The sequence below is a fragment of the Miscanthus floridulus genome, chromosome 8 (assembly GCF_019320115.1).
Source record: "Miscanthus floridulus cultivar M001 chromosome 8, ASM1932011v1, whole genome shotgun sequence".
NCBI lineage: Eukaryota > Viridiplantae > Streptophyta > Magnoliopsida > Poales > Poaceae > Miscanthus > Miscanthus floridulus.
Genome location: NC_089587.1, coordinates 190483615 through 190509619, shown reverse-complemented (window position 1 = coordinate 190509619; position 26005 = coordinate 190483615). Strand labels below are relative to the sequence as shown.

General features: G+C 43.6%; 2 protein-coding genes and 1 long non-coding RNA gene across 3 annotated transcripts; 1 reads left to right on the top strand and 2 right to left on the bottom strand.

The window, feature by feature from the left end:
- Positions 1 to 3465: 3465 nt before the first annotated feature.
- Positions 3466 to 5290, bottom strand: LOC136474371 (uncharacterized). The gene is made up of 4 exons (XR_010762910.1): positions 5223 to 5290; positions 5039 to 5139; positions 4602 to 4684; positions 3466 to 3715 (listed from the first exon to the last, which is right to left on the bottom strand). It is a non-coding gene; the product is annotated as an uncharacterized lncRNA (long non-coding RNA).
- Positions 5291 to 16640: 11350 nt separating this feature from the next.
- Positions 16641 to 20427, bottom strand: LOC136474370 (elicitor-responsive protein 3-like). Its single transcript, XM_066471964.1, has 5 exons — positions 20124 to 20427; positions 19526 to 19591; positions 18584 to 18710; positions 18294 to 18408; positions 16641 to 16974 (listed from the first exon to the last, which is right to left on the bottom strand). The coding sequence occupies exons 1-5, from the start codon at positions 20188 to 20190 to the stop codon at positions 16918 to 16920; spliced, it is 432 nt and encodes a 143-aa protein (XP_066328061.1). The 5' UTR covers positions 20191 to 20427; the 3' UTR covers positions 16641 to 16917.
- A 333-nt stretch (positions 20428 to 20760) lies between these two features.
- LOC136474369 (thioredoxin M1, chloroplastic-like) lies at positions 20761 to 24391 on the top strand. The gene is made up of 2 exons (XM_066471963.1): positions 20761 to 21103; positions 23919 to 24391. Exons 1-2 carry the CDS (start codon positions 20896 to 20898, stop codon positions 24239 to 24241), a joined length of 531 nt encoding a protein of 176 aa, XP_066328060.1. The 5' UTR covers positions 20761 to 20895; the 3' UTR covers positions 24242 to 24391.
- Positions 24392 to 26005: the final 1614 nt, after the last annotated feature.

Genomic DNA, 26005 nt, shown 5'->3' with positions numbered 1-26005 from the left:
ACAGGCTGATGGATGTTCAGCTCTGACGCTTCGGTGAAAATGGTTGCATCATCCACATAAAGAGAACGTCTCATATCTGCCACCTTAGGAGAAGGACTGGTTGGAGAATGCCAATCTCCTCCACCTTTTCTTATGTTTTTTTTTTTTTTTTTTTTTTTTTTTTTGCAAGGGATCCATGCTCCGGATAAAGAGCATGGGAGATAGAGGGCTGCCTGTCTAAGATCTCTAGCATGTTGAATACTTCTACCGGACTGGCCGTTTATCAAAATTCTGAATGAAGATGCAGCTAAGAGAGTCTAGCTATCTTGATGGAATAACACACTATACTGTTAGTTACATCCTATGCATGGCTATGAAGGATAAAGTCTAATGATGGATTAACCCATCCTATCCTCAAACCAAACAAGAAATGTACAGTACCCTCCTAGGAAGGAGATGATCTATCAATCTCACTCCGATCCATTAAAGCAGGCAATTTGGTTGTCTAAATTTTCGTAAGGTCAAAGATACATGTGGATTCTTTTTCTTTTTGGGACACGTAGATGTGGATTCTTTATTGAGCAGCAAGCAGTAGGCGTTATCGTGATCGTGAGTAGGCATGATGAACCACCCCCAGCGATTCACCCGCCTGCATAGTTGGAGCTACTGTAGCAAAGTCTATGGACACCATGCCAAAGAGTGGGCAACCCACAGGACGTGACCTCTACAAAAAATGAGAGGGGCCCAAGCCAAGAGGAAGGAAGAGCATCTAAATTCTGAGTAAAAAATTTTCTGAAAATATATATATATATATATATATATATATCTGCACCTTACCACTACTCATAAGAGGCTACGGTATATTAAAGTAAAGGTTGAAAGGGAGATATGTATGTCGCATCCAATTATTTCTAGGATTTGAACTTAGGTTGGGACTTGGGACAGCCTATCACCCATGGTGCTATGCAACTCACCTCTAGAGCTAGAGGCATGCATGCCAAACTCGGTTGGAAAATGCTAGCCATCATATCCCTTTGGAATCCAGGCTATTCTAAAAGTTTTACAGCTGCTTGAATTTTATGTTGAGAAATCGATGTCCTAGATTTAGATATTAATAACTCTCGACAAACGATATCCCCCGCCAATTCGAAGCGTAGGATATGTTTTAGGATTGTAGTCGGACAAACCAATTTAACTTGCCCATCATCAACACAATAGAAGTTTTATCGATTGATGACACACAGTTGTTGTTGCTTAATTTATTATGAAAAATACTTTCATAAGATATATAAGTGTCCCTATTTGAAGTATACTTAAGTGCCATATTGAAGACCACATCAATGTCTTAGATGACCTACATTTAGAATAAGAGAGAGTACATATCACTTATGCATGTAATAGCTATTTTTATATAAACACTAGTATTGTCGGTGCAGAAAGTGATCAACACATAAATATTTATAGTTTTGCCGCACGTTGTGATCGGAGGTGGCCTAGCACTCAATGACACAGAGTTTATACTGGTTCAGGCAACGTGCCCTACGTCCAGTTTGAGTCGGTCGTGACTTTATTTCTAAGCCTAGGTGCTCGAAGTTTGCAGTGGGGTTACAAACGAGAAGGAGAAAGATGGGGGTACAAGAGGTCCGGTCGAACTCTGGCCAGAGGGGCCGAGAGCGACGGGAGCTCTGCTATATGCTATATGTTTGAGCGTGTGCTCGAGGTTTGAACCTGGTGGTTCTATTGTTGTGTACTAGTGAACTTGATCGATCTGAATCAACCCAGTTGTTGGAAGAGAGCGCATCTCCTTTTATAGATGAAGGGGATAGCTTTATAAGTGAGAGGGAGAGAGAACGTATGCTGCTAAGTCTTGCTGCCCACGCCGGCGCTTCTTTCGGCATAGCAGATGTCGATGCCTGCTATACTGTTGATACCCAGAGGCATGTGAGGGGTTTTACCATGTTTGCCCGGTACAGTCAATGTCGGCGCCCACAACACTGTCGATGCCTCAGAGGTACGTGGGGGAGCCTTACCATATTTGTCTGGTATGGGAGTTGATAGCGCCCACAACACTGTAGAGGAAAAATATCGGCGCCTACAACACTGCTTGGGTTCTGCCATATCAGGGAGGTCATAGGGTACTGTCCTACAGGTGTACATGGTGCGGTCCTCGTATTGCAGTTGACTTGGGTGCCCTGCCTTGCTTTCTCTGTCGGTTTCCTGGTCCTTACCGAGCGGGCGTCCCCGGTCGGTTGGTCCCTATCGGCTCTGATTGCGCCAGTGGAGGAAGAGCTATAAGCAGGGGGTCCAGCGCATTCCTGGTCAGAGAAGCAGGTCAGAGTCAGAAGTGGTGTTTGGCCAGGCATTCCGGTCGGAGAGTCCGTCCAGAGGCGGGCTGGAGACCGAAGCGAGCGCTCCGGTCGGAGAGGTGGGCCAAAGTCGGAAGCCTAAACTAAGATTTGGAGCTACGGAGTATTACTGCTGCGATTGATATCTGTGCTGTTGGTTGTGTATTGGCTGACCTTCTAATTGGTCAGGTATAGCGTCTGAATCCTAGCTTCACCTTTCCTCTAGGCTTCGAAATGATTATTATGCCAACCATTTTCTGAGAGAGAAATAATTTTGTTTTACCGTTGTAAAATCTTTGTCTTTTTTTGGGTCAAAGATTACTATATAAACTACAAAATTGCATTTTTGGATTTCATGGACATTAGGATTTGATCAGCTCACTATTAATTGAGATACTTTTAATCTGTTGAAAGTTTTGTTGATGTCCACTGGGTCCCTCCAATTGCAGCCTTTGTTTCCCTGTGAAAGCGGTCTTGGTCAGTTGGTGCAAATAATAAAGGTTTGCATCTGCTAACTAATTATGTCATCAAATCACCGCTGATACTTTGTACAATGAATGTTTCTCCTTTTCTCTTTTATCCAAGAATTTGGGTACCCCAACAAGAAAAGAGACCAGGTTCATCAATCCAAAATATTCTGACTTCAGGCTCCCTCAGATAGCAGCTCTTCCATGGCACAATGTTAAGTATCTCTAATCTCTATGGTATTTTTCATTTCAGCTGTATTCAGTTGACCAGCTCACCTACGTTTGTTTTCTGTCTAGCTTTTTGGCAAGTGCATGCCACCTGAGGCTGTTGAGCCTCTATCAAGGCTACTTCAGTACTCACCAAATGTGCGCTGCACCGCTATAAGAACTAATTTGATATTATAACTGACCAATTAGCGAATCCAAATTAGACCAGATGTGTCGCTATTGATACTAAGCTTTATATTTTCCCTCGGTTGAAATATTATTGTTTCTTGTTTTCATCAAGTTTGAAATAATAATTTAATCTGAATTTTGAATAATAATTTTCATCAAGTTTGAAATAATAATTTAATCTGAATCCTGAAACATGGCCCAATATTTCAGTCATGGTAATTGCTATTAAACAAAGGACAATATAATATAAAATTAGGAAAGATGTTCAAACCTGTAATGCTAAGAATAATTCCTCCTAAAGAAGCCCAGCTAGTCTTCCCTCGCTTAAGTACCGATATACATAAATAGGATTAAAAGCCTTGAGAACAGATTGATCGTATTTGGAAATGTTTACGGCGCCCAGGATTCCAATGAGTATGAACCAAATAAATACTATTGGAGCAAAAAGCCAACTGACTTTATCAGTACCAAAGTGCTGCATGCTGAATAATCCAATCAATATGACCACAGAGACGATGACAACCACATCTGATATGGGAAAAAAATGAAAGAATTCAGTCATCCACATACTGATCTCAGTATAATGATCAATGATCATCTGTCTTTTAAAACAGCCACACTAAACAAAACTATTCAGTGTACTACATTACTGTCCAAACATTAGTTAATGGGCAATGTATAGCCCCACCAACAAAAACTTCTCCTAGATAAGTCGCTGTGCAACCATGATAATTCTAAGATTGATCCAGTAACTAAATGCACAAATATATATGACAAAAGCGAGGGAGCGCTAGCTGACAGCCGCCTCTCATCGGGTCTTGGTTCTTCGGTTTGGCCAATAGGCCATGTTCCACTCTATTGGAGCACGCACGAGCTAATTGTAAAAGTCGAAGTACTATTCTGTCTCTTCAAAATGTAAGTCATTTTGACTTTTCTAAATTCATAGTTTTTATTATGCATCTAAACATGGTGTATATCTAGGTGTCTAGCAAAAACTATGTAATTACAAAAACCAAAATGACTAAAAATTTAGAACAAATGGAGTACTCTTAATTTTATCCAATATTTATGTTTTATCATTGTTTTTTTCTTATAAAGAAGCCAATATACAATCATGCTAAATAATTAATGTTTATACTTTGGTTCGAGGAAAAAAATTAATGTTTATACTTACATGCATCTTAGTTGAATATAACATGAATAGAACACTTGCAGAAAGCTCAAAAAAATGTTGTACAATAGGAAGATGTTACTGGAGAAGATGCAAGCTCATGGAGAACATAGTGCAGATACATCAGACATGTATACATTCAGACAGTGGGCAAGCAGGAAGAAAACAGTAATGGAACTCTCAACTCTGTAATATTAATCTTTATAAACAGCATGTGATAATTAGTTAATCGCAGAACATTACCTCTGCACAGTCATATTCTTGCAATCTCCAGTCAACCTTCTCCACATCTCTGCAGCTTACGCAAAATTGTGTCGACTTTATTCCTGCAAGAATTATATTCACATTTCAGATTTATATTCAAAATTCATATTAAATTATTATTTCAAACTTGATGAAAACAAGAAACAATAATATTTCAACCGAGGGAAAATATAAAGCTTAGTATCAATAGCGACACATCTGGCCTAATTTGGATTCGCTAATTGGTTAGTTATAATATCAAATTAGTTCTTATAGCGGTGCAGCGCACATTTGGTGAGTACTGAAGTAGCCTTGATACAGGCTCAACAGCCTCAGGTGGCATGCACTTGCCAAAAAGCTAGATAGAAAAACAAACGCAGGTGAGCTGGTCAACTGAATACAGCTGAAATGAAAAATACCATAGAGATTAGAGATACCTAACATTGTGCCATAGAAGGGCTGCTATCTGAGGGAGCCTGAAGTCAGAATATTTTGGATTGATGAACCTTATCTCTTTTCTTGTTGGAGTACCTAAATTCTTGATAAAAGAGAAAAGGTGAAACATTCATTGTACAAAGTATCAGCGGTGATTAATGACATAATTCGTTAGCAGATGCAAACCTTTATTATTTGCACTAGCTGACCAAGACCGCTTCCACAGGGAAACAAAGGCTGCAATTGGAGGGACCCAGTGGACATCAACAAAACTTTCAACAGATTAAAAATATCTCAATTAATAGTGAGCTGATCAAATCCTAATGTCCATGAAATCCAAAAATGCAATTTTATAGTTTATATAATAATCTTTGACCCAAAAAAAAGACAAAGATTTTACAACGGTAAAACAAAATTATTTCCCTCTCAAAAAATGGTTGGCATAATAATCAGTTCGAAGCCTGGAGGAAAGGTGAAGCTAGGATTCAGATGCTATACCTGACCAATTAGAAGGTCAGCCAATACACAACCAATAGAGCAGATTTCAATTCCATGGTGAGCAAATGTACATATGTTAGGCTCGCCATGGAATTGAAATGGATATTTCACTTTATTAAACCCATGAACATATTCAGCAGGAATAAACTAAAAAAGAGAAGTGTACCAATTTGCTAGCAATCCCAAAATCGCAAATCTTAACCTGATGTGTATGAGAATTGACCAGGAAGGCTAATCAAGATGCAATAAGAAATTTGTTCAGCAGTTATCGTAAAACTGAACAAAAAAAATACCTAATAGATTTAAGCAGACACATTTTTGGCAAGACGATATGAAAATGCCATAGACCTTTTTTAACATTAAGAGCAATTATAATCGTATATCGAATTTACAAAAAAACATGAGCCATATCGTATATCAAAAAACCATGAGCAACTATAATCGTATATCAAATTGAAGATAATCAAAGAAAAAAAGGAAAAGCATAATAAAGGTGTTAGGAAGACCGCTTCCATGAGGACTGAGAGCATTGGGAGAGGCAGGTCCGGTAAGGAGAGGTAAGGAGAAAGGGGGAGCGGGAGAGGAAGCGAACCTGCGAGCCGACGAAACAACGATCAGTGGTTCTGCGCGGAGCACCTGCACCAGTTCGTGCTGGGGGAGGGGGGGACACCAACCTACATATATCAAATGCATGTAAGAGCCATGCTTGTATGTCCTTAGAAAAACATGGCAACCTAAGCTTTATAGACATTGCAATTTGAACATTCCAAGATTTAGGCCCGCTGACCTTAAAATCAGTTTAAATGCATCGAGGCATATGGTTTCTTCTTCTTTCTTCTCTGTGACATGGTCCTCCTGAACCAGGCTAAATAACAATTGCAGAAGTAGCTAGTAATTGTAATTGTAAGTAGAAGTGAAATTCTGCAAGCAGATATGATGATCACTAAACAACAAAATTATAATCCTAAAAATATTCAGGGAATGACCAATATTTCATATGCCTGACTACTTGGCTGTGGGTAGACCGTGCTTTAGTTTCTGCTTCTTATGATCGTTGCATGCCAACACTCAGACGATTGGTGCATGGATTCAGACGATGTATCCCCCAAACAAGGTTGGTCCCTGAGATATAACAAAAAAGAAAGGAAGATGTTGGCAGTACTGACAGAGATAACGCTACAGATATCCAAATGCCTAATAATGGCCTATAGTTGCAGTAGTGGCACAAGCAAGTACTTTGTAGTAACTCATTATCTTAGAACTTGAGTACTCACTTATTTGCAGGGTAAAAAAATTTGACAACAACCATGTTAGCATTTTGTGCCCTTTTCATTTTTTCCTACTAAAGACTGGCATTGAATAAATTATGTAATCTTGATTGTTTTGTATTGGTCAATCTGAGATTTCTGAGTTGTATCAAGTTATTCGCATGAAGATAAGCCATGTCACCCAATCCAACATTACAGAAGCAAACAGGGTAATTCATAAAACGAAATTGGAGCAAGTTCAAGCAACCGAGGCTTTCAGTAGTTAAAAATTTTGAGAGAAACTCTGTAGTCGTCATCAAATTCGTGTAGCATGTAAATAAAAGAAAAACAAAATAACATCGCAAGATCTAGCAAGAGAGAGGTATCCACATTATGCATTAGGAACTACAGCAGGAGTCATGCCCCATGGTCAGGTTTATTAGAATTAGACCATACGACCATAGTGGAAGCATTCATTTTTATAGCCTTAACGATACAATAAAAAATCCATAAAACAGTTCTCGAGGGCTTAGAGAAGAGATATGTGACAGCATTTATATGAGTGATCTAATGGCCGGTGCTACATGCCAGCCGGCACTTGTGCATGAAACTTATCAGTACAGTAACACACTAATAATTACTCAAGTGTTGCTTGTATGTGTAGAACTCCAAGAAAAAAAAAAAGCAGACATGATTAGAGAATGTCACAAGCATTCTAATTCACTGCATTTGAGTAATTAGTAGTCAGTGAGTTCACTTCAACTATGTATTTCACATTTGCTTACAACTCAAAATTCAGACCTGAGCAAGAAGACTGTATGCTATAGAAATTCTACTTATGCACCAAATGGCTCCAAAAAATCAAATTGCAAATTCAGGTGATTGTACTTAGGCAAGTTCAATAGTTTCATTCAAAACGAAATTACAGAAACAAAGGGTTCATGAAGAATGGTTGTTGCTGTCCAACATGTGCAGCACTAATTTGTTTGTTCTCTCTAGATCATTAAAGAAAACCCATCCGAGGATGAGACTGCTGGACTAACAAAAATATTCAGAACATGATAAATTCTTAAAATGTTTTTGTTTTTCAAGGAAGCTTAAGGCAACTTCCTCACACTTCTAAAGTGAAACTAATCAGAGTTAGACACAGGGACGGACCTACAGGGTATGCAGGGTGGGCCACCGCATACCCTGGGGTCCGCCAGTTATAGAGATAGGTAGAAATTTTCAATGTAAAAAAATTGCATAAGAAATTTTTTTGATTTATCGAATTGCATAAGAATTTTTTTTGTTACGCATACCCAGAGGTAAAAACCTAGGTCCGTCACTGGTTAGACATGAATGCTTTTCCAATTCCTATGGTCCTGAGATTCAATCAACCATCAGTTTCCAATGTCAGAGTTTGTTAAATAAGAAACTGCACAGTTGGAAATCAAACTCTTGCCATATAAATTCTTTGCAAGTAGCGAACCCCCCTATTATGAAAAATAAAATTTGTTTCAAAACTAAAGTATTAGGTAACTACACTTAGTAAAAATGTCTGGATCAAAAATGGTATGCACATCAAGAAACATCAGGAAACAAAGAAAATGGAGTCCATCAGTGTAGATAGAGATAAAACTGGCATGACATATATTAAAAATAGAGCATCATTCTTTTTAGAAACTCATTGGTTTCAGTTAAATAGGAATCTCGGACATGGACATATGCACTAACCAATCAGTATCGTAAATCACACAAGGAAAAAAATGGCATAAAAAGGTCACTGGCCTTCCTGCTCTTTCAATGAATGGACACGATCCATTACGAGGAGATGACAAATCAATGCACAGTAATTATCAAGATTGTACATGTAACCAATTTTACTAACCTAGAGGTATTATTTTGAACAAACCAGCAGATTTTAATTTAGGTAATAGAAAATAAAATATTAAAGGGAATAAAATCAGCAAAAGCTTTAGAATCTACTGTTCTCAATTACCATAGAAATTATTGTGAGGATCTGCCGCTCCAAAAAAATGCGAGGGAGAGAGGATCTGGGGGAGGAGCCATGGGACGAAGGAGGAGAAGAAGAGGGTGAGTCACCGTCAAATCCAGTCGCCAAGCTTCACCGCCGCCGCCGCCGCACAGGCACCTAGGGTTTCGTCGAGCAAAGGAGCACAAGCTCCCTAGCGGGAGGAGGCGTTGATGCGGATGCATGGAGGATGGGGGAGAGGGAGGGGCCGCCGAGCCCCTCCCGCTGCGGCGCATCGCCCGCAGGGGCGCCGTCGCCTAGCACCTGTCGCCACCTCGCGCCTGCCGTAGCATCGGGAGGGAAGGGGAGAGAGAGGAAGGGGAGGAAGAAACGGAGGTGAGAGGCAGGCGAGGGAGGGCGGAGGAGGAGGGCAGCCATCGTCGCCGCCGCACCCGGCTCATGCCCGTCGCCCCTGCTCGCGTCGGGATGGAGAGGGAGAGACCGATGGAGGGAGAGAGAGAGAGGAGGGACCATAGTATATACATCATGTTTGCCTACGCGCGGCATTACAAGGGAGGTGCAGACCGACGGAGCGATTGTCGCATGGACGGGAGGGAAGAGCGACCCCAAAAAAAGTCGCATGAAAAAATAGTCTTACTTTTGTTCTTTTTAGTTGTAGGAGAAACATTTTTCAGAAGTTGAACCAAAACATAGCCTGAGTGCATTTCTAGCTTTGTGCCCTTGATATCGAATATGGCAACTACACTCATGCAAATTCTTGGTTTCTCTATAATTCTTAATTACAAAATCATTATTATTGGACCACTGATACTTCAATGTCGTTTCAAATAAACTAGTTTAGTGCTTTTCAAATATATATATAAAGACCGCTTAAGTTTTTAAGTTGAATTATTTTATTAAAAAATGCATTTTTCATTTTTTTTACTATAATAGTTAAAACTTCACATAGGCCCCGTTTGGCTTATTCCATATTCGGTTTGTTTGACTTCTTTTTTCAGCCGGACCAGTGTTTTTCTCTCACAATATTTCAGCCAAAATAGTATTTTTCAACAAATTTCAGCCAAGATTCAGCAAGCCGAACGGGCCATAATCTATAATGATACATTGGCAGTACTACATTCATCATAGAATTTACTTTTATAATGCAATATATCTATTTATATCCATCAGCATATTTTCATTTATAGTATTATTCAAATGCCATATTAAAATCATGCCAATATACAAGTTGACATTTCAGGTCAAAAGAAGTACGGTAATTGTTAGTATACGACTCTGGCTCCGCCTGGCATGCGTATTGTAACACGAACTACAGTAGGAACTATTTCTCTCTCGTCCCCGTATAACTAGGGAGCCGATACACTTCGTTTTTTTACACAGCTGTGACTGTTCCATGGTCCACTATAGCAAGTGCCGCAGCTGAAGAAATATGGATGGCAACCGGTACAAATTATCGGTGTGCCCACAGACAAAAACCCGTAGGGTGAGAATACGAGTACGATTTTGTACCGACAGGCGCGGGTGCGGGTTTGATTTTATGTCTGCGGGTAAAAAATTTGCGGGTATGAAAATATATTACCTGTGCCCGTAAATCCGCGAACCCGCCTGACATGTGGGCCTGCTGCACAAGTATATAAAGGACTTTCTAGGGTTCCCCTTATCCTCCCCCGCACAGCCGCAATCCCGGAGCCTCCCGCACGCCAGGCCGCAGCGGCGCAGCCTTCCTCGCCTTCCGCTCGACCACTCCCAGCCTCCCACGCCTCGTGCCCAGGCGGTTGCCGCCAGTTCCCCTCCGGCCGCCGCCCGCCCTCTGCCATCCCTTCCCACCGTCCGCCACCTCCTCGACGCCACTTTTTCTGCCCGCCCTCGCTCCCCTCGCCGCCACTGCTCTACCCGGCACCTACCCAGTCGCCCACCTCCCCGCCGCCACCCGGTCCGCCGCTCGCCGCCCACTCCGACACCTGCTGCCAGCAAGGCCGCTCTGCCTAGCGCCTGTATTCCCGTCGCCGCCCCAGGTCCGTCACTGTTCTCACTTTTTCTTCATTCTCTATTCAGTAGAATGATAGATCCATGAACTACACTTTTGCCTTGCCATTGATTAATGCTAGATCCGGTGATATGTCATGTCTAGTTTGTGATTTTGTGATTGTCTAGAATGAATGAACGATTTTGTGACTGGATGAATGATTTGGTGATTTTGTTCAGTGGTTGCAGTGTTCAGTAGATAGAATGAATGAATGATTTTATGATATGGTGATAGGCAGTGTTCTGTCTAGATTGAATGAATGATTTTGTGATTGTCAGTAGCTTTTTTTTAATTTGGATGGTTCAATTATGGTGATATGTAGTTAACTTGTGCCATTTTGTTGGACTGCAGATTGCATTGGTGATGGAGACTCCTGGGAGCAATGACCAACTTGAGCAGGTCTCGCAGGCTTTCATCCCTATGACAAAGCTCTCCCTGGTAATCAGGTTATCGCCATTGACGGGTGTGCCCGCGGGTACACTGTGCCCTTGGGTGACGGGTGCGGGTTCAATTTCGTGCCCATGATGGGTCGCGGGCGCGGGTGCAGGCATAGGGTTTGCCTCGCGGGTGTGGGTTTGTAGACCCTCTACCCGCGGGTAATATGCCTGTTGCCATCCATATGAAGAAAGTCATTCTAAATAAATAATAAATAAATAGGACAAAATATGGAAGAATAGATCATGTTTGGATCCATCCAACTAACTAGTATTCCGTAGTTGTGTTAGCTAAGGGCATGCTTGGTTTATATCTAAAATTGAAAATTTGTTATGCCAAAGATTTGGTAAGCCAAAAGTTGGGCAAAATTATTGCCATAGATTTGGCAAGGTAAATATGATAATTTGGCAAGTTTTGGTAGCAAACTAAATATTGGCCAAAATCATAGCTTGTCAAATAATTGGCATGATAAATTTTAGAAGCAAACCAATCAGGCACTAAAAAACATTAACTAATAGCTAATTATTAATTAAATAGTAGAGGATCCAAGTATAACCTCATCTAGAGTAATTTTTAGCAGCTAAAGCTGCATGGATCCAACAGACCCTTAGCGTTAACATCATAACTTTAGGGGCATTTTCTCCTCTTAACACGCTTGTACCGAATGAACCATTACCACCGGGACCAGCGTATTTAATGCATATAAATGACCACACGAACCGAGGAAAATATAAGCATGTGCTGCCTTCTTCCAATTCCAAGCCCATGGTTCATCTGGGACATCTGGACACCCATGAGCTGATCGACTTCCTGGCGCCCATCTGGTGATCTCCCACTACCTCTCGTCCTCTCCACACAGGGGCGCCACAGCAGACAGCATCACAGCACAAGCAGCGCCTAAATCCCACCACTTCGTAGCTAGCTTGTGCTTGCAGTTGCAGAGCTGCTCCTGGTGGAATCGGAGAAGCTAGCAGCCATGAGGCACGCTCCATCGCCGGCCATGCTCCTGTTGCTGCTGCTTCTGGGGATCGAGCTGGCCACTGCCACCTACATCAGCTGCAGAGCTCTGAAGCCCGATGCGGCGACCGCGGCGCGGAGGCACGGCGGCGGCGCCGTGCTGTGGACGACGGTGCGCGCACCGCCGCGGACGGCGCCCGATGTGGGCGGCGACGTGGGCGCGAGGGCGGCGGTACAGGGTGAGTCCAAGAGGCTGGTTCCCCAGGGCCCCAATCCACTGCACAATTAACTAGCCCCAGCCAGCTTTCAGGCACTGCAACAACCGTAAGTACGTGCTCTGTCGTGGTGACAACGACTGCAATTCGTGTTTTCCTTACGTTTTCTTGCGAACGAGCACAAGCAACGTACATTTCGCCATTTCGTTGTTGTAACTAGTTAGCGCTGAGCAAAAATATAGAGGTCATAATAACACAAGATTGTTGTACTAATGCCATGTACTCCCCCCATCTCAAATTATAAGTTATTCTAATTTTTTTTTAAGTGAAAGCATTTTAAGTTCGACTAAATCTATATAATAAAATAATAATATTTATGATATTAACTAAGTGTTATTAGATTTTTTATTAATTATATTTTTATAGTATACCACATAAAACTTTTTAATTTTCTTTATGATTTTAGTCAAACTTGAGACGCTTAGAATGCAGAGAGCAATACCGAGTAGCACAGGTTGTGAAGTCATACCCAATCGGCCAATCCATGCTTCGTTGCTTCTTTGAAGGTCCTCGTAATACTTAGGGCCTCTTTAGTGTGGTACTAGTTCTAAAAAACTGTGGTACAAGAAACTTTGGTTGGTTTTATAAGCAACCGTGTGAAAATCGTAGTTTATATATGTATAGAGAGAGAGAGCTTCTAAGTGCTGTTTTGTAGAACTCTAAAAAGATTATGGGTATACCATGGCTTTTAGTAAAAGCTAAAAGGTTTGTTTCATCCAATTAAACAAGCGACAACTAATAATACTTCAAAAATACCTTGCATCTGCTTTGCCTATTTTTAATATGACACTCACAAAGCCTGGTTTTGTTTAGAAAAATGCCCTCTGCGTGTTTTTCTTAATTCGACTCAAACTCTCAAAGTTTGAGCAGAGACCAGTTTCTTTCTTCTCGTTTGTGGCGGTGGTGGATGTGGTGATTTCTGACGTCTGAGGGCCCGTTTAGATGCGGAAATTTTTAGCTTTTGGCTACTGTAGCACTTTCATTTTATTTGGCAAAAATTGTCCAATTATGGACTATTTAAGCTTAAAAGATTCGTTTCGCTAATTACGGACAAACTGTGCAATTAGTTATTCTTTTTACCTACATTTAATGCTTCATGCATGTACCGCAAGATTTGATGTGACAGGAAATCTTGAAAAAATTTAGATTTTGGGTGGGATCTGAACAGGGCCTGAGGGCCCTTGTGACACTCACGTGGTCTCGCGTGTTGAGATCAGAGAAGCACAGGGACATGGGGACCTGGCCAGGTCCAGGCTTAGGACCTGTTTGGCAGGGCTCCTCTCTGGCTCCGACTCCTCCAGAGGAGCCCTGCCAAACGTTTTTTTGGAGGAGCCGTTTTTCAGTAAAAAAACAGAGCAGCCAGAGGCGTTTTGGATGAGCCATAATTTGTGGCTCCTCCAAAACGGCTCCGGCTCCTCCGAAGAAGCCCCTCAGGAGAAGCCGTGCCAAACAGGTTGAAAGGTCCTTGTTTGGTTTTGGTAATTGAGTGACAACTTAGGTGGACTAATTGTGTTTATGTGAGATACACAGGTGATTAGTCCACAGGTACATGTGTTGTGAGCAACATATGTCATGAAGGTGAAAATGGCTTGGAGATGTTGCAAAGCTCACACATGTGATGATGAAGGAGCTTAAATGCACATGAGACATGACATTGAGTCATGTGATCAAGGTGGAGAAGATCAAAACAAGACTTGGCTTGATGGACCGGTTGCAAGCGTGAAGGGCAAGTCGAAGGCTTTGGAGTGATGGACCGCGTGGCGGTGAAGCTTGAGCAAGACTTGGCGCCGATGGACGATGGCAACGGTGAAGAGCAAGTAGAGTCAAGATCGATGAACCAATATGATCATGTGATGATATGAAGTGGATCATATCATTGTTGATCGTGTTGGTGCATGTGTTGCATCGACATTAAAGGAGATGGAATGGAATGCACAAGGCAAAGGTATAACCTAGGGCATTTCATTTCACCGGTTATAGGTGTGTAGAGAAGTTTATGACCGGGTTTATGATAGATGGCCGTACTATCAAGAGGGGCAAACTTGTTTGCATATCGGTCATCTAGTGCCACTCGAGTGATCTAACTTTGCATTGTCGCTAGGATCGAGTGGCGTGGCAAGTTGAGTGGCTAACATCCTTTGGGAAATGATTGTGAAAATGCTAACACACATACACATGGTGGTGTATACTTGGTGGTGTTGGCACATTTACAAAGGAGGTGGTGTTTGTAGGGGTGAGATGGGTTTGGGTCCCTCTCTCCCTCCCGCCGAGCTTGCGAGGCGGGATTCGGCGCTTTCGGGAAAATGGAATATCTATTTTCTATTGTGCCGGATGCAAATTCTTGTGGTTAGCACACATGAGCAAGGGTGAAGAGAATGGAGAAGATGCTGGCGTCGGTCAACTGACCGGACGCTGGATCTGAATGCACCGGACGCTGGCAGGCTGCGTCCGGTCGCGCTGACGTACGGTGACGCAGTAGCTGGAGAGTGACCGGACGCTGGCTGCGTCCGATCGCGTTCGACCGGACGCGTCCGGTCATGCTCGGGAGCTTACTAGAAACGACCGGACGCTGGGGGTTCAGCGTCCGGTCAGTTGAGTGTTGCTGCGTCCGGTCAGGTCAAGTGACCGTTGGAACCGGGACACGTGGTCGTCTGCGAGCGACCGGACGCTGAGGTCCAGCGTCCGGTCAACACGACCGGAGCGTCCGGTCGGCCCGACCGTTGCCCAGTGAAGGGGTAACGGCTAGTTTAGCCCTTGGGGCTATAAATAGAAGTGGCTTTCGGCCATGGCTGGAGCAGAGCACCTCAAGAGACTTAGTGTCCATGCTTGTGAGTGCTTGGGAGCCCTCCATCACACACATACTTGATAGTGATCATTCGATTGTGTGAGTAAGCGATTCTAGTGCGATTGCATCGTGAGGTTGCATCGAGTGGCACTAGGTGGTCGAGTTGCAAGCCGGTGGTGCTTGTTACTCTTGGAGGTTGCCACCTCCTAGACGGCTTGGTGGTGGTCTCTGTCGAAGCGCGCAAGAAGCTTGTGCGGCGCTCCGGAGAAGTGCTTGTGAGGGGTACTTGTGCTCGCCCCGCGGGAGCCGCGAAGAGCAACTCTAGTAAAGCGTGTCATTGAGCTACCCTCACTCAAGGGGTAGGTTCTTGCGGCGCCCGACGTGCGGGCTTAGCGGGTGATGCTAATTAGCCGCCGAACCACCAAGTGAGCGGTCGACACAACGGGGACTAGCGTGTTGGCAAACACGTGAACCTCGGGAGAAAAATCATCGTGTCAACCTTGTTCTTCCCATTGGTTTGCATCCCCATTACACAAGCTTGCACTTACTTTTATACATATTAAGCTTGTGTAGTTGCTCTTGTAATTAGATAGCTTGTGTAGCTTGCTAATTACCTTCTTGCTTGTGTAGCATAGAAGTAGCTCCCTTGCGTGGCTAATTTGGTTTTAGTAACCTTATTGGTCACATTGCTTAGTTTATGTAGCTAAGTATTTGCGCTCTCTAATTAGGCATTGGATGTCTTGTTATTGAGCATTGCTAGTGAGCTTAGTTAGCTTTGTGCTTTTGCTTACTAGCATGTGTAGGAGCTCCCTTGTCGCTTAAAGTACTAGTGGCATAGGTTTGTGTAACCTTGCTCCTAGAATTGTTTAGGAGAGCTCTTGCTAGCCCGGCACCTTTGTTGCATAATTGTTATCTTTGCAAGGTGCTAGTGAACATATATAGTGGGGTATAGTCTTGGCTAGACCGATAGTTTTAATTCCGCACTTGTATCGGTTAGCCGACGCGATTAAGTTTTAGAAAATACTATTCAACCCCCTTCTAGTCGCCATCTCGACTCTTCACAGGTCCTTAAGATCTGGTGAGTTGTCTCATCTCACCAGCTGCAGCTTCCCAACGCCCCCTACTCTAGACTGGTGGCGCCCGTGCGCACTGTCTTTGAGACAGTGACCTTCTGTTACGTCTTGTCATTAAATAAAGAAACAAATTTGAAATTACTAGTTCCTGCTGGAACGGAGGAATTTTTCGTTCAAGAATGTACTTATTCATGCAAAATTCCTCCTTTCGGGACAAACAAAGCCTAAAGCAAAGAAAGATGGTCTTTCAGTGTCCGAAATGACAGTAACAACACCAATTCGTTCAATTGCTTGAAGCCGGAAGGGACAGCATTACTGAATTCAGTATGTATATATGTAGAAAAATTGCCAGCGCGGCTATATATATGAAGATCACAACTCCTACAAGAAGGTGGTTGCACATTTTGCACCAGAAGCCTTCTGCTGTTCTGCAGCAGTGCAGCTTCAATAACCTTACGGAGAATGAAAGAAGGCAAGACAAGTACGATCTATCAGTTTCTTAGCAGGAAGTTCGAAATACCAAATCGACTGAATTCTGCATTAGCATGAAGTATTCAACGGCTGAAGACTCCAAGCGCATGAATTGTCGCTGTGCTCTGGTGTTCTAGCTCTAAGATGATTGCTTCCATCCACCAAAGTCCTCTGGGAGACCCCGCTGGCGAGTATCCTACATAAAGAATAACCATTAGCATTAGCTTACTAAAAAGCAGCAGTTTTTTTTCTCGGGAAAACTGAGTATCATGTATTAAGTAGAGGAAAAGAAATTGCAAATACAACCACCCCCACAACATAAAAACAAACACACCCAAACGCACACAGCGGAGCAGCATAGTTTTTCTTGCAGCCTATCGTGGCAAACAGGTTCCATGTGAGCAATTCTTGACCAATAAAGAGCAATAGTTTTTTACTTAACGAAAAACAGAACTTAGGGAAACAAAAAAAAATCATGTTTGGGACTTTAGGTGAATCCTACTTTCCTGCGTTGCATATCCAGTGAAAATCTTCAGGCAAATGGTCCATTAGCTAGCTTTAAAGGTGCAGTACAGCCAACTGTATCTCAAAACAGATGTATAATTACTTGTACTTAACACCACCACTGCATTTCCGGCATGGCATCACATGACTAGACAGTAGACACCATACGGACGCTGAGGTTATTATGTTCAGTTATGGAGTAGACCTAAATGTTAGGGAACTCATCACAGCCTGTATTGATTCAACAACAGGGATGCCAGAATGCTCTATACTCGTCGAAAGAAATGCTTGCCTTGGTCGTTTGCATTTCGCAGTCTATGCAATCTTTTTCTTTCTTCATGTAATTAGCACCAATTAGTAGAAATTTGGATAACAGAAGATGTATTATATTCAACAACAAAAAAAGAAGTTCTACTATACTCTAGCAACTGAGCTAGTTAATGTTACAAACACTATTTATCCTGAGTTATGCAAAGGATTAAACCAGAAAGAACCACATAGATACGAAGTGGAGAATGTTGTATGCAGTATGCAACTATGCATCCTCTGACACATATACGTATACACAAATCAATACACAAGTGTCCTCATGTAGAACCACCACCAATGCTTTTTATAAAAGTAAAGACAAAGATATTTTCACCGTGATGTACAAGCAGGTGGTAGATTAAAATGCTAATGGATTATGAAACAATACAATTTACTGTACCTAACTGCTAAATTCATAATTTCAATGTTCATATCTTGCTTCATTCTTGGTAGAAGTAGGTACCAACCAATGCTTCTATATGCATGGCAGCATGGGCATATATTGAGGAAAAAAAGGAAAGTACTTATATGTTTATGGTCAATTTTCAAATATTGGAGACTGTATTAACTTCCAAAATGGCAATCAAAAGAGAATGGATGTGGACGGTACACATAACAAAAGGCATTGAAATTAAAATTAGATTAAATAATTTCAACATTCATATCTAAATATAAGCATAGAGGCAGATTTCTAGAATCTACCTCAGGAGTGAATGTGAGACCAACTTTGATTTCCCCACAGTATTTTTCACCTTTCACAACATTATAGAGTGTTGGTGGAATGCTCCTTTCAGTATACACTGCTTCCAATGGAATCCTGTGAAAACCAATTCATCAGGGCTCTTTAAAATTTAAATCACCAAATAGCACTACAGTTTGCTGAGTTACATTAATCTAAGGGCACAAGTAAGAATGGCAACTTCAGGACAGCTGCTTGCTGTCTTCCAAAAATGAAAATAGAATTGCAGACACGAATTACAGTGTGTACTTACGTTGCTTCACCAACAAAGTCATCTGCTGTGCCTGTATCACTATCCATAAGCTTGATCAACAAGTCTGTGGTCCGGTCAGACACGGTGAAGATAAAGTTTTCATTCCACTCAGGGCTACTTCCTTTTCCTGCATGCATGATCATGTTAGTGTAGCTAGCAGAATTGAAGCAACATAATTTAGTATCAGACAGTACCTTAAAGGTCTTATATTAGTACTTGAATGTCAGAAAGATAGCATGCTCCTTTTACATTTTAGGGCCACTGCAAAAAGAATTGAACCCCCTATCTTTTTTTACTAAAATATGCTGACATGCATTTGAATTATGAACCATTTGCCTTAATTAAGAATTAAAACCAGGTCCATAGTCACAAAGTTCCCGGGCCGACGGGGTCGAGGAACGTGGTATCCTACTTACTAGAGTTTTTTTACACTGTGGAGTCGAAAATGACCCGCATACTCGGCCGAGGGTCGATGGCTTTGACCCGTTTTATGTGAGTATGACCAGGATACAAGGTTAAACACAATGTAAAAGGGTAATTTTTACCTTACAATTACTTCCTAATTGTTAGCGATATTTACTGCCCTCCTAGTATTGTTTATCTGAGTGATGAGTTATCTTATGTATATGAACTAATTCCTTTTAAAAAGGCAAATCGCTTCCTGAAACTTTGTTACAATATCATTTGACTTGCATCACAATACAGCTTTTTATATGACGTGTATTATTCTTTAAGCATACTATGGACTACCTGATTACAGTATTCCACAAAACATATTGTATGAGAGAATGCAATGTTTCAGTGGACTTCTGAATTCTAATATCCAGATTGAGGTCAAATCATTTTTTCCTAATGCAAAAGATCCAAATGTTTGGAAAAAAGTTATACTCAGAACAGAGAGATAAAATAACTATTGTGAGGAAAAATCAAATAGATATCCACCAGTTGCAATACTGCTCTTCTGCTCCTGTGAACGGCACTTGAGAATTGCATATGGATCCATGTTACCTGCGGGTTCAGTCCAAGGAAATACTCATCACAAGGAATCTCACCAGTATTGGAGAATTTTTTTTTTTTTGGGAAAATACAACTGACAAAGCAACTGAACAAGTAATGTGGCTAATTTGAGCACGTATTGCTAACTTCGGTTTTACAAATCCACAATTGACGACCCTGAAATCTACAAGCATATGTGAAATCCACAATGTCCCGAGGGCTTCCTATGCTAACAAGAACAAGTGCGAACAGTTCACGTAAGCAATTGAACGCCAAACAAAATAGCTCATAAAATCATTTTTTCTAACACTTCCCACTGAAGGACGAAGAACTGACAAGTATAACATGATTAGTTAAATTAATCTAGATTAGCAACGAAATAATAGTATTAATCCATTGACCAATCAATGTTAACTGAGCAACTGACCAATTGCTACTATCCCAGAAGCCCCGATCCCCATGGAAACAATGGACCACGGTAAATCACATGGAGAATGGACAAAGAGCAGGAAAAAGGACTATGTAAGATTTAGCCGATGCGTACAGAGGTAATCGGTGTTCTCGAGGCCCTTGGCCCCAACGAGCAGCACCTCCAGCGTCCCGTGCACCATGTCCTCCTCCCCTCTCCTCGCTCTCCCTCACAAGCCCCCTGCGCCTTGCCTGTGGCGTGAACGAACGGAGACGCGCGCAGACAGGTGGATCCGATTTTCTGGCTGCCCTTTATACGCGTCTGGCTACCTTCCTCGCATGGAGGCGGAGGCGGAGGCAGAGCGGCATGGCATGGATGGCCATTAGCTTCGCCCGCCACCGCCAGTTCCGCGCGTCAGGGGTGGTGGAATGGAAGTGGAACCGTGGAGGCACCACGCCACCTCCTGCCTGCGGCCGGCAACTGGCTGACCCTGATACACACCGATGTGGGATGGGATAACTGGGCTCATTCTTCGCGTTGGCGGGCTTTCTGTTCACCTCGGATTCGGGACGACACCGGCCCACCAAAACTATGGCTTGAGATTTTGTGCGAATTTCCTTCTGATCATCTGGTCTGATGGCGACGGGCGAATCACGACTCGCGCGTCCACATCGGCAGCACACGGCGGCGCCACACGTCCCCCGCCGCGGGGCCCCGGGCCGATCTGTACTTATCTGTCCGCCCCACCCCGCCTCATTCGCAATCGCAACGCGACTCGCTCCTCCAGACCTCCACGGCTCCACTCCAGCTCCCTCCCAACCACCACCTTCCCTTTCCGCAGCGCCCCCGGTTTCCCCACGCCTCCTCCCTCCCACCCGCTCACTCCCGTCCCCATCCATCCACCGCGATGGCCTCCCGCCTCGCCGTCTCCGTCTCCGTCGCCGCGCCCGCATCGTCGCCTTCCCCGGCCGCCACCGTCGCCCCGCCGCGCCTCGCGCTCCGCCGAGGCCTCCCGCCGCCGACGTGCCGCGCGCTCCGCACCGCCCTCCCCCCGCGATCCCGTGGCGCGGCCGTCGTGTGCCAGGCCCAGGGCGGCCAGGACACCGCCATCCAAGGTATATCTTCTATGCCCGCGGAGGTTCATCTCCTGCTGCTAGGCTCCGATTCGCGTTTCGATCTGACATGGAATGGCGCTCGGCTGCTGATCTGGGTTACTAGATTTTGGAGATGCGAATAGGCCGCTGAGATGATTGGGTTTTCTGATCTTCCGTGTCGTTCAGAGTGTATCGGTGGAGTTAGGATTTTCGCAACTGTTACCCCCTCATAACTCAGGGACTTGTTTGTTTTTGGAGACGAATAGGAAGTAGGAATAGCAGGGCACGGCAGTTCTAAAGATGACGTAGTGAAGCTAGCAGCAGTTAATGAGCGAAGGCATGACAGCTTATTTGTGTATGTGTGTATTCCTGCATGTATTTGTATAGATAGATAGATAGATAGATAGATAGATAGATAGATATCCATGTTGCATCACATGCATCTTGTTGCACAGTGCAGACCTGTGTGACTGTGTGCAGTGCACCAATGGTCCAATGCATGTATGCGACTATATGCGCATCAAACTTAAAAGGAGATGTACACAAAGGTATAATATGTAGCTCATTGTGTAGCATTTTTTTACTGCGTTGGCGAGAAAGCTAGTTTCGAATTTGAATCTATTAACACTTAACGTCACATGCATAGTTCCGCTAGGCGCTCGCCTAGGCGCGACTAGGCGCGACTAGGCTCTAGTCGGGGGGTGTCCGCCTCGCCTATGGGGGTAGGCGGACCCCTAGGCGGCGGCGGCTCGTCGGCGGCGGCGGTGGTGGTGGAGGAGCGCCTGGCGGAGGTCGTCGGTGGGGGAGGAGGAGCTGCGAGCGCCGGCGGGCGCTCGCGCGGGCTTGCGCGGGCGGCGGTGGTGGTGGAGGAGCGCCTGGCGGAGGTCGTCGGTGGGGGAGGAGGAGCTGCGAGCGGCGGCGGGCGCTCGCGCGGGCTTGCGCGGGCGGCGGTGGTGGTGGAGGAGCGCCTGGCGGAGGTCGTCGGTGGGGGAGGAGGAGCTGCGAGCGGCGGCGGGCGCTCGCGCGGGCGGCAGGCGCTCGGGCGGGCGCGCGTGCGCGGGCGGCAGGCGCTCGGGCGGGCGCAGGCGCGGGCGGCGGCGGTGCGGGAGGAGGCGTGGATAAGGTGGATAAGGTGGGTTGGGCCGTTTTTATGGGCCTTTCTTCTCTTTTCTCCCTGTTCCATGACCATTGGTCTTCTATTTTTTCTTTTCTTTTAAGTACTTAAGTATGTATTAATAAATTTAAGTATGTATTGGAAAACGCCTAGGAAAACGCCTAGGAACGCCTAGGCGCGATTAATCCCGCCTAGGCGCTAGGCTAAGGGTCAGCGCCTAGATTCCGCCCAGCGCCTAGCTGAACTTTGGTCACATGGAATCGTTTTGTCGTGATCTGCTAGGAAAGATTTAAATTGAACATTGCAATTTCTGACAGCTGGCTTATACTGACAAATGATGCCAATAATATGAGAATGTATGCCGTTTAAAGTTCGGCAGAATACTTGCTGTACTGCATTCTGCATCCGATATCTTATCTAATTATGCTTTAGTCGTAGGTATACTTATTGAAACATGATATTGTTCTGAATCTATCTTTATTGAGTCTCATTACATTCAATGTATGTAACTAGCTGCCATACTGGAATAGTGAGATGTAGCAACAAAAACATTCTCCTATTTCAAAATTAGGATACTAGTTACTGTTATTGTTAGGGTTCTGACTGGCAGAATGTTAATTCTGCATTATTCTGTGGTAGTTTTAGATGGATTTATGCCTTTTCATATATGAGAAGTGACTGCAATAGAGCTGCCAGACATTCATTAAGAAGGTAAAAGTGCTAGATTAAGTGCAAGGGTAAGTAGATTTGTATGGAGTTTGTGGTTGCTGTAATAAGTTAGGACCTCTATATGCTTTCTCATAAAGATTGTATATGGTACCATAGTTCTTCTCAACCCAAGTGGAGCCTGAAATTGCCTTGTGTGAAAATGGGCCGTATGGAGTCATGAGCACTTTCATTTGTCACAACAGTCATTTACTCCTTATATTTTCCTACCTTGTTGTGGATACCAATATGAGACTCTGTTTGGAATTGCGCACAGTTCCTAATTTCAAGTTTAATGTATATTTGGATGAATTTACTCAGGCTTGTGCTATTGAATGCGTACCATAGCCATGCTTATTTGCTTTGTCTGGAAAGAGATTATCCCATATGCCTGACAGAAGACACAATAAATTTGCATAATAAGACCTATTTGTGTGAGCTTTGAAAAAAAAAGGCTTATGAATTGCTTATTGGGTTGAATAGTAAGTTCCTTATCTGCTACGTTTAGTCACTGCCTAATGTTTCCTTATCCAATTGCATCTTAAGCAGTCTCCAATGCAATTTTCATGTATGAAATTATGTGGTTAAGCTGGAATATTAACGATTGTATATCTTTTAGCCCCTGGAGATTAGTTGTTGTTCATGCCTTTTGTGTTCGCTATTTAACATTTTCTTTGTAATGACATGCTTGATATCCATGTCTGGAAATGTGGATGCATTAGTAGGAACTGTATCTCAACTTTCAAAACCTTAAATTGCAGATATTCAAGTCATTGCTCCGCACGCACGCATGCGCGCACGTGCCTGAATCATGCTTGTTAAAGTGATACATTTCTCCTGAATCATGCTTGTAGAATGGTTACACATCAACTTTAATTTAGACCCATTGGCCTTATTAGCCTCATGGAATAGTTTTTGTTTTGTCCTGTTTTATAGTGATTGATGTACAAGTTCTTTAAAAAAAAAAAGAAGTTGATGTGCCAACTTATATATGTTCTAAACCTCATTCTTTTCCAGTTCCTGATGTGAGCAAATCCACATGGCAATCACTTGTGGTGGAGAGCGAGCTTCCTGTCCTCATTCAGTTCTGGGCCTCATGGTGCGGACCGTGTAAGATGATAGACCCCATCGTTGGCAAGCTCTCAAAGGAGTACGAAGGAAAGCTGAAATGTTACAAGCTAAACACTGACGAGAACCCTGACATCGCGACCCAATTGGGCATCCGGAGCATCCCCACCATGATGATATTCAAGAACGGTGAGAAGAAGGACGCGGTGATTGGAGCCGTGCCAGAGAGCACCCTGGTCACCTGCATCGACAAGTATGTTGGTGGGAGGTGAAATCTCAATCTGCTTGGATTTCCATATGTAGATGGATGGGTATGTGTATACCGTTCTTATTGAACTGCTGTTGAGTAGTTGTATGTAGATAATAATATGATTCTCACTCCAATAAATGTGACTTAAGGATGGCAAGTCATCTGGATGAAAGTTTGCTTCTGACCTAGCTTTAGGTCCCATGTTTCATTCATTCAGTTGTGTTCCTGTGTGTAGATGATCTGCTAAGTCGTATGGAGCTAATGGTCCTTATCTGAATCTCCATCTGATTATTCTCGATTGATGAGTTCATGGATCAGGAGCTGTGGCCAAAAGTAATGTGTAATGTTGTATTGGTGATAGTATGTGTAGCTGTGTATTGTCGGTGGTATTGGGGGTTACTTAAAGGACGTGGTTGGGACCATTTAAAATCGGACATGTGGTCGTTCCAGTAAGAATTAAAAGAATCTGTGGTCGTCCCAATGAGAATAAAAAAAAATCCCGCTAAATATCTTGCGTTATCGACGATTCTTTCTACCGCCTAAGACACGTGATTGTGAGATTGAACGAGCTCTCGCATTTTCCATGCCGTGGGTGGAGATCGCGTTCGCGATACCGCACCGCGCGGTGGCCATGTTGTTTGGTTTCAGTGACTTATTCAACCGTCAATAGTGTTTTTCTCTTATAATAAACCAATAATAGCCAGCTTAAATCAGCCTAGAAACCAACCAGTGAACACGCCGAATGAGAAATTTATTCTCTCTCCTTTTTTTTCTCCACACTCATTTGCCTCTCACCCTTCCTTATGGCGCCGTTCGCTTCGCTGAAAAAATAAGTCAAAACGCCGTTCCCGGTTAATTTATTGGGAGAGAAAAACACTGTTCCAGCTGAAAAAAAACTGAAAAATACAGATTATAATATGTCTTGTTTTTTTTTCCTGCTCACTCATTTATCTCACCCCCTTCCTTCGGTCGCTCGCATCTTTCTCTGTCCACTACCGTTGTCTCTCTCTGCATCTTCCATCGTTGCCGCATCTCCCTCGCTCCTCTCTACAGACCGATGCGAGCTTTAGCACCTCCGTGCCTCTTCAGTGAGCAAACAAGAGAGTGCCTGCAACCAGAGAGCAACCGCCACAACAAGCAGGACGGTAGCTGCAGACTCAGTACAGTACCACAAATTAACAAAGACCAATAAGCGACAAGTAGAGCCCGCGCTGGAGAGCGACCAAGCAACGACTACGACTACCAATACCAAGCACAGTGCTCAGCAGTGTTTGCCCAGTGCCTACTGCCTAAATTGCCTTTCAGTCGCGTCATTAAAAACCTAGCTACGCGGTGGTCACTGGTCAGCTTGTCCGGTCCGTTTGATCGTTGTTTTGCTCGTTAATTGGCTAATAAAACGATTGGTAACTGAGCGCTTAGCGTTCGGGGTGAGCACGTATACTCCTCAACGAGCAAGGGATTTTGTTTGACGCAATTGGCTAACCATCGGTGTGATTTTGCACGGTCTACTGAATCATTTATCCTTGAACCTACCCATAGGACAGCATAAAGATCTGACTGGACTGCTTACAAGTTGAACAAGTCCGATAACCTGGGGCGATAGCTCAAGCCTCACCGTCATCCTCATTTGCCGATTTCGATTTGCGTGCATGCGCTCCGGTCAGGCTCGCTGGCTCAGATACGTGTGGATCACGTGGATGTGGGCAGTGCCGTCGCCATGCGCTCTGCTGCTCGCGTCTCCCTGTCACTGACAGGTATGAAGTGAAGGAAACGAATACTCCGGGCT